At 39.3% G+C, this 13,338-nt stretch overlaps 1 protein-coding gene across 3 annotated transcripts; it reads right to left on the reverse strand.

The window, feature by feature from the left end:
• Positions 1–966: 966 nt before the first annotated feature.
• Positions 967–9,340, reverse strand: LOC131891506 (uncharacterized). Of its 3 annotated transcripts, XM_059241108.1 has the most exons (12): positions 9,100–9,340; positions 8,973–9,039; positions 7,339–7,419; positions 7,120–7,265; positions 5,685–5,791; positions 5,582–5,627; positions 5,282–5,411; positions 4,951–5,046; positions 4,703–4,878; positions 3,006–3,110; positions 1,568–1,654; positions 967–1,149 (listed from the first exon to the last, which is right to left on the reverse strand). In XM_059241108.1, the coding sequence occupies exons 1-12, from the start codon at positions 9,221–9,223 to the stop codon at positions 1,115–1,117; spliced, it is 1,200 nt and encodes a 399-aa protein (XP_059097091.1). In that variant the 5' UTR covers positions 9,224–9,340; the 3' UTR covers positions 967–1,114. The 3 variants fall into 3 exon arrangements, with proteins under 3 accessions (XP_059097091.1, XP_059097093.1, XP_059097092.1); XM_059241110.1 differs by lacking the exons at positions 8,973–9,039; positions 9,100–9,340 and adding an exon at positions 7,698–7,819; XM_059241109.1 differs by lacking the exons at positions 8,973–9,039; positions 9,100–9,340 and adding an exon at positions 7,646–7,723.
• Positions 9,341–13,338: the final 3,998 nt, after the last annotated feature.

The following is a 13,338-nucleotide window of genomic DNA, read 5'->3' on the forward strand; positions in this document are numbered from 1 at the left end:
AATTGGCCACCAAAAGCACGTTGTAATGAGGTCTTTTTGTTCACCCAAAATTGTCAACAAACCTAGGCTGCGTGATTTTCGTAATTAGATTGCGCGATAGCCCATCCGACGTCATTCATAAAACAATTGCCAAGAGATTAAAGGTAACTCGTCAGAAAACATAAGGACAAAGCTCTGCCGAGCGACTTGTCTCTCCCTTTGAAAATTGGAACAACTGGACTAGCTTCAGAGAAGATTGAAACTTGCCCTGATCCCAGATGCAAAGAATCAAGTACGAGAAAACGAGCAAGAACAATTGAGCATCTCATCAGAAACTGAGATGTCACACCATCAGGACCAGAAGAACTTGAAATCCTCAAGCCCCTGATGGCCTCTAAAGCATCTTGATCTGTGACTGTGGGATCATGTAAGTGCTCAAATTGACTAACATCGCTAATCTCAATAGACTCATCATTCGAGCATTAGAGCTAAACTCAGTGGGGTTGAAAACACACTACAGAACTGATCTTCAAGCATGTAAGCACTAACCTCTAGATTGTTCATGGCTTCAACATCGACCTCAAAGGGCCCTACATGGTGTTTCATCTTTATCTTGGAGTTTACATAAAAGAAAAAAAAATCCTTGAGAGTAGAGTATTTTTAGTGTGGGTACACCAAAAGTTCTTTCTTTTTTTCCAGAATGTGGTCCGTTTTTCATATTGTCCAATGAACTTTGCTTTTCTAGTTAACATGTCCTTATTATGTTCATTTTGGCAATCATTTATTTTGAGCTTTGTGAATCTCATCACCAGGAGTGACAGCAAATTTCAAATTTTTTATCATTTTTGAAATGTAAATTTGATCATTCCTGTGGCAAACTTATTTTTTCTTTAGGGCTCTATATTGTCTGCACTTGAGCTTCAGTAAATATGAATTATGCACTCACCTCATCAAGTTTTTTAAAGCCAAAATAGAGATTTAATGTTGTTAGGCAATTTTTTTTATTACAGAAGGATGGTACATAAGGGCATTCTTATAATCCTTTCATTTCAATAGTTGTGTCAGCTTATATTTTGATTGAACAGCTTATGTAGATTGTCTATGAAATTCAAACACAAGTTTACAATGGGTTTGGTTAGCACATCAGTTGTTGATAGGTAAGGCATACACCTGGAACGGAAGGAACATGGTATTTTAAAAAGTCGGTCAATTGCACTCTGAGATGAAGATTTCATTTCCGCCTAACGTTCAAAGGCTGCATATTTTGTATTTCTTGCAAAATTTGTTCTCAATTGTCGCTTGACTAAACATTTCATTTCATCATACGGAATGGGCATATGAAAGTATCAGAGATCACCTCATAATCACTGAACGCTAGTTTAGTCAAGCAAGTGACACAATACGGCGGCCAAAGACAACTTGATGTCAACATATAAGCGGGCTTTCATCTCACAATAATTCAAAGGTTCTGCCGCAATCTTCAGAAATATGACAACACGGCGTGGGACAAACTTTTTCTAGTTAGAAACTCGAACCAATGCCCCCCTCAATTCATTTTGGCTTTGCAAAGGATGGTCAAATAACTTACCTCGGGGAAAAGGTGTCGGAGGGATCACAGTCTGAAGTCCAGCAGTATTATCAGTCACTATATCCACAGCAAAGGGAGGAGTACAATCTGAAATCATCAAATCTAGTACAATAAAAACGGATATAAGAGCAGGATTGTGAATCCCCGAATCAAATTATATAGTAAAGGAGCATCGGATACAAAAGCGCAAAATTTTGGGCCACATCGGACATAAGAGCAGAATTGAAGGCGGCAAAATATTTCTTTTTATTTCCCGCGCTCCACAATGAAGTTTTCGATGGAAACCGGTTAAGCCATCTTATAAACGAAAGTTTTCAGCCGCTTTCTCATAATAACAAACAGTCATACATAATGGCTTCTGCCAAGGGAACCACTTTTTCCATCAAGAAGAGGCAAATGCTCCTTGTCGATTTTGACAAGCTGTCCAAGATAAGCCTGACCGAAGCTCCCACAAAGTTCGGAGTCAGACGTGCTTCCTTTGGAAAACTCTTGGGTTTTTTTTTCAAACTTCATAGCCAGTATGTAATTCTATGACAAATTACCTACGTATTTGGTGCGTAAGCATACAGCCAACACACTGCCCTCCTTGCATTTTGTTTCATTTTTCTCGATTTTTTTTGTTGCATTTTGTTTGGACCATTAAACTATAGCAAATTGTAGCTTAAAAATATGTTTTCTGTCATCAGTTTTGCCTCCGGAGCCGCGGAACAGGAGCATCGGATATAAGAGCAGAAATTCACGTCCCCAAAGCTGCTCTTATATCCGATTTTACTGTATTCTGAAAATGTCTTCAAATGACACATTTTCCTTCATGCAATTTCCATGGACTAATGACAATTTGCGATGATTTGATTTTGTTCATCATTATGGGTCGGAAAAATAACATGTGATTTTGTTCAAAATAGTTGTTTTTAAGTTACGAAAATCGGCCAAAATAAGTTCCGAAAACGTAAAAATACCTTTTTGAAAAAAATAGTTTTTATTTGTTTGGATATTTAAGCATTAGTGTGGTATTTAAGGAAAAAATGCTTGATTAATTTTTTCACGATTTTCTTGCTCTTTGGGCACATTACAATTCCAGATCTTTGCTCTTGGACTGGATATGTTGTAAGGGGATTTGATGTTCTTGAATGAAGTTCCCCTCTTAACAATGATTTGAGGATGGACACCGAAAGGCTTACCCACCTCCCTGGCCCCCTTACCGGTCTTCAACAGACCTTTTTTTCTGTTCTGACATCAAGACTGCTCTCACTTGCATTTTAGAACATTGTTTTGATAGCAAACGATGGGAAGCGATTGTTTTGTACTGAGGCAAGCTTGCATATCAATCTCCTTTTTTGAGTTTGCTCTGCTTCATGCAATTGCTACTCCTCTCTCAGAACAATTCATCCAACTTCAAAACCAAGATTATCGCCAATAGTTGAATTAGAAAACCTACCACACACTGCCGCATTTGGAGCCGTTGCTAAAAGGTTAAATGTGGTTCCACAATAAATATTCCTTGTAGGGATGCCCTGGGTCATCGAGCAAGTTGATGATGATCCTGAAATACAACAGGATATACAGCTTTAATGAAGCTTTTATATCATATTCCCTGAATTGTTTCGTTGTTGTAAACCTGATTACCTGCCCGAGATGAATTGCAAACAATTTAAAAAAAAAACACCCAGTTTGTTAAAACAACGTTACTATGCCATATACTAATATATTATATGAAAATCATGGCCATAAGATAAAAGTAATGCAATAAGAAACTTAATATAACTTTAGAAAATGTGGTGTTGGGTCAATATTGTACATCAAATATCTTTCTTTTTCAAGGTAATCATAGGCAAGATTTCCAAATAAGATACATCTTATTCCATTGAAGGATTTGAGTTGCGTAAATAAGTCATTAGATTCTCCCCTATAACGCCGTTCAAAACAAAAAAAACAACTGTCCCAGATATGTGAACAACAACATTCCTTGCTCCCCTACTAGAAAAAGAATCCCCAGCAGTTCGACATCAAAGAGTTTTATATCTTTTGTAACATAAAAATTTAAATCTTAATAGCAATATAGAGGGACATAATAAAGATCGGCATCTCCAAATATGTGAATAAGTCTTCCCACCACTAACACGTTGGTTTTAGGCCATGATGAAGCATAGAGGTCCCTACCCAACGCGAAATATCGTTTACGTTGTGCACTTCAGAGGGCGCTTTGAGAGTTAGCCTCTACCAAATGTAGGGCCGATTGGGTCGATTCCTCTTTATTGAATTATAGTACATTTTAATTGTTTTTGGCAAGATCGTTCAAAATGTTATTTAAAATCATAAGCAAGGAGATTGCGTCCATGGCAATGTTACGAGTAGCTTACTTAGCAATCTACTGAGCCTCTTCCTCCTTTGGTTTGGGCTTTAAAGAACTGGAGTACAAAGTCCAACGAAACAATGGATGACAAAAGTTTCTGAGACTGATGAGGCCACAATGGAAACGTCCATTGGCATGTACGGTTTTGTTTCTGTTGCCATTGTTGTTTGAAATTGAATATTCTAAAAACATCTTAACCTAGTATCGATCAAATTAGCCATTCAACGAAGTGAATGAATCGTTGATAGAGCATATTTTTCCTTCTGTGCGCCATAAAATATGTAAAAGCTTCAGTCTCAAATTAGTATTTTTGTATTTTTCACTGGTTTTTCCTCAATTTCCCTCAATTTTTTCTTTTACGTTTTACCTATTTTCCTTTTTTCTTCAATTCTGGGTTTTGTTTTTGATAGCTTAGCTTCCAGGCTAGTGTTAACGAAACAACAACTAACGAGATCACAATTAGCCGCTTCTTTTTTCGAAAATAAAACTAATCCAATTTCATCTAATGATGTTACAATTGTAACGACCCAAAAATACCCACATGGGTAAGTCAAATTTTCCTGGTAAATCTGATTTGAATTGTAAATTATAACATTTTTCATTTAGGCTTTGCTTTCCTCCTTGTGAGCTTGTTACAAATCCTAATTGTATTTACTTATTTGTTGAATATTTATACATTATTTTAGATTATAACTTCGCTCGAGTTCAAAGCTGCGTCGCTTGCCAGTAGTACATCAAACCCTGACTTCCGAATATGTGTATCGAAAATCTTCTTGGTTTACCGGCAATTCCAATATAGTCAATGTCCGACGGTGTAAGAGGATTTAATTCAGTAAAACAAGCAGTCTCCGTCGTTCCAACTGTGCTATCCAGAGTAAAGGCGTTCATGATCGGAGCCGGACAAACTCGAAATTCCACACAACAATGATCAGCTGCTTGCCGTATGCACGCCGAGTACCTGGGACAAAAATGAGTTGAACAATTGCGCTAGTCTAAAAAAAATTAAATAAAAATAGTGTCACAGAAGAACCTTTGGTTGGCCAAGTGGCCTGTGTTTCCATCGAAGTTGAAGGACTTAATTTGGCCCATGAGTGTGGTGTGATATTGAAGACAACCAATGGGTGGGCTGCAATACAACAAAGACAAAAGTGCTCAGTCATCAGTAGAATCCGACAAAATATGTTTTCTTCATGTCGAGCACAAATGTGCGAAATAACTGAACCGAGCGAGGCATTGGGAAGAAAACCGGCTAGTTCAACCCTCTCGAACTTTTGCTCGACGTAAGAACAACATTTTCAATCGAAGTCTCGTCATCAATTATCAAGGAAATTTGTAAAATAATCAATGTTTTCAGTTCTTACGCAGTTGGTCCAGTACATGGAATTTGGTTCACTTTGATGTCCCAATCCCTCATGATCGTGGTTCCTCCAGGGGTTGCTCCAAAGTTAAACGTCAGCATAGATTGCGGGTTCATGCCAAAGTCCACATAAACTAAAAGAGAACATAAGTGATGAGCTAAATAGCTTTGTTTGATGTCGAACGTTCCATGGAAAGTCATAGACATAAACAAAATGAATGTGAGGCTGATCCGAAAGGCGGATTTCAATCACAAAGCCTCCAAAAGTGCACAAAGATCGGTAAATTTTCGCTCATGTTCTCACTGTGCTCTCCGCTGTTCTCTCCACAAATGGTCGTTGTTCCCGTTTTCTGAAATTGAACTTACTAACATTTCGACCATATTTCACTGAAAAATCTCGATCTTACGGTAGTGGCCGTGAAGGTGTCCACGCATTGGCCTCCGTTGGTTTCAAGTGTATCCATGGGACCCAAGATAGTGAAGGTTTGGAAATCCAACCGAAGAAAGCATACATCTACAAATCAATTGGGCGTGTGAAGTGAAACAAAAGAAGAGAAAAATCGAATTTGGCGCTCTTTTATTGGACGTTACTAATTCAAGGAAGAAAAATGTTGTGCGGGGCCACAAACTTCTAAAAATATGGACTGTGAACGCGCTGCCCTTCTAATAGGCCTACTCTTGGTCATAGCAACTCTGAGCCATTCTTCGAATTAAATCAATGAAATAAGAAACGTAGATCTCTTCACTTAAAGGCAGGTCATTTTTATTTTATTCAATTGAAAAGTGGTTCGTTTGAAAGTTATGTTGTCAAAAGCGTAGGTAGCTGACCAAGATCAGGCCGAAAATTCAAGTTTTATGTAGTGTTTACTACATAACGTTGAACATATATCCTGTATATCCTACGCGTGATTTTCTTTTCACTTTTACTGCATGGTTAAAGTTAATCAACATAATTAACTTTGGCTGAATACGTATTCAACTATTACATAATATTGCGCTAGAAAGTACTGAGTACACTCTTAACATATTTTTTAACACGGTTTTGCCTTGCGATAAGATTTTGATTTGGGGAACAAGCTTTTGCTGAAGAGAAATATTTCCGGGGGACAAAAATTCTAGGGAACGTACGTCGCACGATCAAATGATTCAAAAAAGCAAAAAAAATAATAATAACACGAACTGTTATTTATAGAACTGCACGAATAAATATCTGGATAATCATATCCTATCAAAAGATACATTTAAGAAATATTTCCTGAATGTTATCGATCTCTTAGTGCTATTTATTAGCTTCAACTATGTCAAATTGAAATGAAACTGGTTCAAAATTGATCATAATTGAAGTCATTCTTGACATTACCAGTGTTTCCATCAATCCTCAGCTTTAGAGAAATTTGAAACATGCTCTTTCAATAACCTTCCTACGCTTCACGAAATATGGTTTCCTTTCTTTACTTCAGATGGCGCTTTGTAAAGTGGCCTCTGCCAAATTTAGGGCCAATTGGGCCGATTCCTCTTTATTGAATTGAAATCAGTTTGAGTTGTTTTTTGCTAATTCCATGAAAATCTGATACTTGATTTGTGAGTCACATCACATAATGTCCGAAAAGGGAACGAAGTTCATGGCAATGTTACAAGTAGTTCATTAAACAATCTACTTTGCCTCTTACCCATCGTGCTTGGGCTGTCTGACAAAGGAAGTTAGAGTCCCTGTGCTCGGAAACTCTAAGGGACAGATAACGCCATCTTAAACATGTCAGGACTTACCAGAGCTTATGCGGTTGACTTGACTCGCAATCTCTAAGGGACAGATAACGTCTTCTTAAACATGTCAGAACTTACCAGAGCTTATGCGGTTGACTTGATAGGCGATGTTCATTCCATCGGCCAAGGCAGTTTGACTCATCGGAGCCTGAAGAATGGTCCCATTTTGAGTTACTGTTCCGCCCCCGGCAGAATTCAAAACGAAGGTGCAACAAACACCGAAGCTAAAATATTGAAGAAAAAATTGTGCAATAAAATATTGTTCGCATATGGGTATGATGAGATTAAAAATGATACCCAGAAGCGCATGATCCCATGGTTGTTCCACTTAGTGAGATGCATTCAGATGCAGTGAAGCAAATTCCAGTCGCAGCAGTACTGCAGGATACAAAGAGATTATTGGATTTTAGCTACTTGTATTATGACTTGATTGCAAACAGCTGCTCTTGGGCCTGAGTTTGATACTGGCGATGAAAAACTGACCCTTCCACTAGTTGCTGGTTTGTGTTGCCTCAAAAAGATCACCATAGCTTCACTTCCACATTTAACCATTCATTTATTTAACATCTTCGTTCGAAAAAAGATCAAATCAAGCAATTCTTACCAGGAACCAACGCTTTTTTAATGCAAATTCAAGGCATCCTTTAGTTACGTACATGTCAGGTAAATACGGGCAGGCAGGGTGTCCCCTAGGGCTCTTTATTAGGTCCTCCTAGAGGGGTTGTCAGAGAAAAGTCACTCCAACCAAGCCACTTGAGACTTTCCTTTGAAGACATTTTGGTAGTTGGGCAGCAGAGTGTCGGCTTCTCTTGCGTTACGCAGTTTCAACCAAAGCAGACAAACGAGCCATCAAATCACTGGCTCCCTGAATTCGGAACTTGATTTTGAGAATCACGTAACTTAATGTTTTCAAAGCCGATCCCCATGTACATACCAGGTAGCCGCGAAGACGGCAATACAATCTCAGAAATCTCGCGAGTGTCGTTTCTCTGACTAGCCCTCTGGGTCCTCTCCTTCTTTGCTGCACTTCAAAAGCTTAGTAGGCGTAGTGTCAGCATCTCTCCCATATGCTGATGATACAAAATTTAGCTTGTGGTGAAACTAATCAAGTATTCAGTATTCTGGTAGATATCCTACATAGATTGGGTGATGGAGAGTAAAATGGCATTGAGCGGAATCAAGTTTTGTTCAATGACATTTGTGCTAACGTCATTAAACACTCTGTTGATAATAGCTTTTGGTCACGAAGGGTTTTAGGATAGTCCTCAAAATTAAAGGAAAGTTTGATGAGCATATCCATTTGAAGGTGGGCAAAGCTTTTCAAACGTGTGGTTGGATGCATATGTCCAGAGTTAGCATCACGATGCTAACTCTGTTCAAGTCGATTGTCCAGCTCCATCTTGAATATGCCTCGCCCATATGGGCTTCAATTAGTTCAACAGGCTCGCCAAAGAACGAGCAAGTCCAAAGATGTTTCACTAGGAACATCACAGGAATGAGAAATCTCTCGTATTGAGAGAAATTAAGGAAGTTGCATTGTACAGCATTCAAAGAAGGTGCAAATGGTTTCTGATATTATATCAGGTTTTGGGATCAATTGTAGGCATTGAACGTTAATGCAAAATGACTAAATGCTTTTTTGAGAGCATCTTCTTGTTACCCAAGTTGTCTAGGTTGGTTAAAACAATGAGTCCTCTTTTTTTTCTCCGACAAGTTTTTTGACCAAATTCCAGATCAACTCTATATTCAAAGGCTAGCCAGATCCGACAAAACTACATCATTTATATCCCTACCAAGAAGCTGCCCCCCTTATAAACACACCCCTGAAATGTGACATATTTGGCTTGAATGTAAATCGTGGCAAGAATGCACACCATAAATGCCTTGGTCTTAGTATAGATAACATAGATACTAAAAAATGATAACCGTACCTTCCCGGTAATCCAGTTCCTGTACATGGGCCATTGTTAAATGTTACCACATTGAACAAGGAGAAGACTAAAACATTGTCCAAAAACGTTAATCAAAATCAAACCAATCATCAAATGTACACCTTACGTTTTCCATGTCTTGACGAGTTTGTCAAATTCTGACCGTGGACTTGCAACTCCAGGAGAGCAAAGAAAATCGACCAAGTCAGGATATTCCTGGCCAAGCTGGCAATCAACGTTGATCTGCTCATGGTTCAACAGTATCTGATCTCTAGTTTCGAAATTCGCAAAGGCGCCTGTTGGAGTTTTACAAGCCATTCAGACCATGATGAGTGCTGCAGGCGCTGACAACAGGAATTGCAAAATCTTTTGGTTTGGCAAATATGGGCATCGTTGATCAAGAGGCTAACTAAGTGTATGGTAGCAAAACAGGATGTTTGTTCATTGTCTTTTCGTTTTGCCTTATGCTTTTTTGAAGAGGAAAAATTGTATATTACAATCTAAGAAAACGATTCCCAAGTTTCAGTGATATATCGCACTGGTCAAAATATGTTGTAAAATGTGATTCAAATCTTGAGAAAAATGCTTTAAAAATAGAAAAAAACTGAAAATCGGCACAAAATGTAATGCTGTAGGTAACAAAAACAATGCAAATTTTGTTCACCCATAAAAAAACACAAATAAAGTTGCATCATTATTTGAGCTCTATACTCTCAAAAAAACAAATCATAGCAATTGTTTGAGGATTTGCTCAAAATAAATATTTCTCAACCCACGCTTCAAGCACGAAATATGCTTTATACACTTATTAATCTGTCTTAATTTATAAAATGTATGAAACATACCTTTGCTCTCTCTCATGATCTCATCAATCAATATCACCATGAAAACAAAGATATACATTAATATCACCGCATTGTTTTACACTTAAAGTAGGCGTCGATTTTCAGTAAAATAACTGGATGGTTTTATCCTAGTTTTCTTTTTTCCGGCCACGTGCAATGAACTATTAGCTAATATTCACTGTTGTTCAAAAATTGAGTTCAATGATTTACGCCATGTTTTGCTTTGGGCAAACTTTTATAACGTGCCTTGCAAAGGTTACTTGGAAAATATTTGGGAAAAAAACACAAGATTAAACATTGCTGTTGATATGCTAATGGTTTTCAATTCATATTTGAACAAGCTTTTTGAGAAGGGAAAAGTATGGTGACGGCTCCGCTTGTAATGGAAGGCTAAGGCCTTATATTTAATACAAAATATATAATTACACAGATCACACAATTTGGTCACTTTTTCAAAAAAAGTTTGAGAATGATCTGGAACTGCAGTACAGCTTTTAAATGATGAATGCTTCAGATCACGAGTACAAGTATTCTTACTGTTTAATGTCCTGACGTCATCAGACTGCTGTCGCTAGTGGTACTCAATGCTACTGATGGGGACCAAAATAATCATCACGGGACGTTGCAACTAGGGCTGCCAATTTACATTCTCAATGCCATATGGCATGACCGGTGGACTGTCGGGAACCCGTTAATTAGCCTCAAAAAGTAACCCTGATCGTCCAACCAGGGTTGCTTTTTACTCAGACATAACATTTTACGTGCCGATGTAATCTGTCGGTGCTTCACTTTCCATGTTTTTCGGCAACCTTGATTTGGAAAATTTATTTCATCCCATCACTACTCAATACGACTAATAGACAATTGTGATCATTTCATCGGAACTGAGGGGAATCACATTTCCAGTTAAAGAATTTCAAGTTATTTCTACAAATAATAGCAAACCAAAACAGACATTCCCGAGAAGTATATTGTATTTGGCGATTATTCAGTCCGCAAAACAACTCAATGTTCACAAGACTACAGAAGGCTTACAGAAAAAATTTAATACTAATCATCAATCTCTGACTGACTCGATAAATATTAGATACTTTCAAGATTGAGTTTTCATTTAGCAAAGATACGAAAGTGATAGCATTTTAAGAAAGAGGAAAAGGTTATCAACTGGTTCGTTGTAGTTTCCCACTACAATTTACTGTAAATCTGGAATAGAGCTAGTGGGTTGATGGCAGCGCCTCTACCGTCATTTCTCGGAACATTAGGTCCGACATCACCATTCATGCACCATCAGTACGTTCTAAAAATTGCTCTGCTAGCTTGCTTTTGTAATATAATCTATCCGGTGGCAAAATTCCGAAACTGATGACATACTTGAAACTTAACTGTCATAAGATGGTCATTGAGTAATTTCGGTTTTTGAGATGCTACAAACTAGACCTGGGAACTTAGAACTGATGATGAGCATGTTGATAATAAACATGATCCACATTTGGTCTCAAGAAGGTGGGATAATTATGTGTCAGGGAGATATTTGTGCCTCTTTATTTGAAATATTCTGTAGCATCAAATGTTAGAAATTGAACCAGCTAGGAACCTCCTGGGTGTAGTAATTCCTCTCCGACCGTAGAACGTTGAAAAGTTCAACAGGTTATGGGTCCAGCCCTTGATAAATCATGTCGAGTGAGAGGTCCATCATTGTCCCACTTAATGGGTCGAATTTTCCAACCTGGAAAATTCAGTGCCGGATGGCTCTGATCAAAGATGGCCTTTGGAGTATCGTCGACGGGTCCAGAAGAGGAAGCTGGCGAACTGTTTCGAAAGTTCGAGGCAAGGAAAAATCGGGCATTGGCAGTTATTGTGCTGTCAATTGATACCGGTTTGCTCTATTTGTTGGGAGAACCAACGGATCCTTCATTGGTTTGGAATACCCTCCAGAACCAATTTCAGAAGAGATCGTGGGCGAATAAGCTAGAGCTCCGGAGACGCTTGTTTGCCTGCCGTTTGAAGGAGGATGGAAACCTTCAAAGCCATATCAAGTCCATAAGTGAAATATTTCACGAGCTCGCCATTGTGGGTAGTCCTATGGAGGAAGAAGACAGGGTTGTTCATCTCCTGGCAAGTCTCCCTCGAAGATACGACACTTTGGTTACCGCTCTTGAAGCCCATGCCGAGGTCCCAGAGTGGGAGGTCGTAATCGAACGATTGTTGAATGAAGAACGAAAGAAGCTGGCGGTTGAGCCATCTGAAGAACGTGGATTGTCTGTTCAATACAAGAAAAAGTTTTTCAAGTGTCATCGTTGTGGACGACCTGGTCACTTCGTGAAAAACTGCCGTTTCAAGTCCAACACCAAGGACAGGTATCAAATGAAGGAGAATAACGCCTCCACTGGGGATCGTTCCTCGGATAATGGTGATTTTGGGTTGCCAATTGGTCACGTTTTGACCAACACGTGGGTTGGGGGTCATCAAACTTGGATAGTGGATTCTGGAGCGACAAGCCATATGTGTAGCAATATTCGAGCCTTCCACGACATGGAGGTCTTGCCGGTCCCTCTCAAGGTTACCTTAGGAGATGGGAGAGGTGTAATGGCGAAACGCAAGGGAAAGGTCGAACTCGTTACTTAACTTGGAAAGGAAACCAAGAAATGTGTGCTGAATGATGTTCTGTTGGTCCCCGATTTGGCTTTCAATCTAATAAGCGTATCAAAAGCGTCGGAGAGGGGGGTATCAACCGAGTTTATTGGTACTGAATGCCGCCTTTCTAATCGAAATGGGCAGTTAATGGCTGTTGCCAGACGTTTTGGAAATTTGTACCACCTGAATCAAGATTTTTCGCGGACTGCGATGATTTCGCGTGAGGATTCGGAGGCGGCAGATTATCGGAAATGGCACAAAAGACTGGGCCATTTGAGTCCATCAGGAATACAAACTCTCATCAAAGGTGCGATGGTGAAAGGTGTGGGTTTGGAGAGAGGTCAACCAGACCTAATATGCGAGCCATGCATAAGCGGAAAATTGCACCGGTTGGCGTTCCCCAAAGAATCTGAAAGAGGAGCTTGTGAAAAATTGGAGCTTGTTCATAGTGACGTGTGCGGAAAAATGGACCTGCCTTCACTGAGTGGTGGAAGTTATTTCGTCACTTTCATCGATGATTTGACCCGGTACGTTTGGGTTTATGTCCTGAGAGGAAAGGACGAGGTACTAGAAGTATTCAAGAACTGGAAAGTCATGGTTGAGAAGGCATCTGGGTGTGTTGTGAAGGCGATCAGGACTGACAATGGAGGAGAATATGTATCCAATCAGTTCAAGCGTTTCCTGACATCTCAAGGCGTCAGACACGAACTGACTGTCCCACGGAACCCTGAACAAAATGGAGTGTCTGAAAGGATGAATAGAACTTTAGTGGAGGCGACGAGGTCGATGCTTTCCGACGGTAATTTGCCCCATCGTTTTTGGGCCGAAGTTGTGACCAGTGCTGCTTACCTTCGAAATAGATGCCCGACGAGAGCAGTGCCTGGAAA

Source organism: Tigriopus californicus, chromosome 12 (assembly GCF_007210705.1).
Source record: "Tigriopus californicus strain San Diego chromosome 12, Tcal_SD_v2.1, whole genome shotgun sequence".
NCBI lineage: Eukaryota > Metazoa > Arthropoda > Copepoda > Harpacticoida > Harpacticidae > Tigriopus > Tigriopus californicus.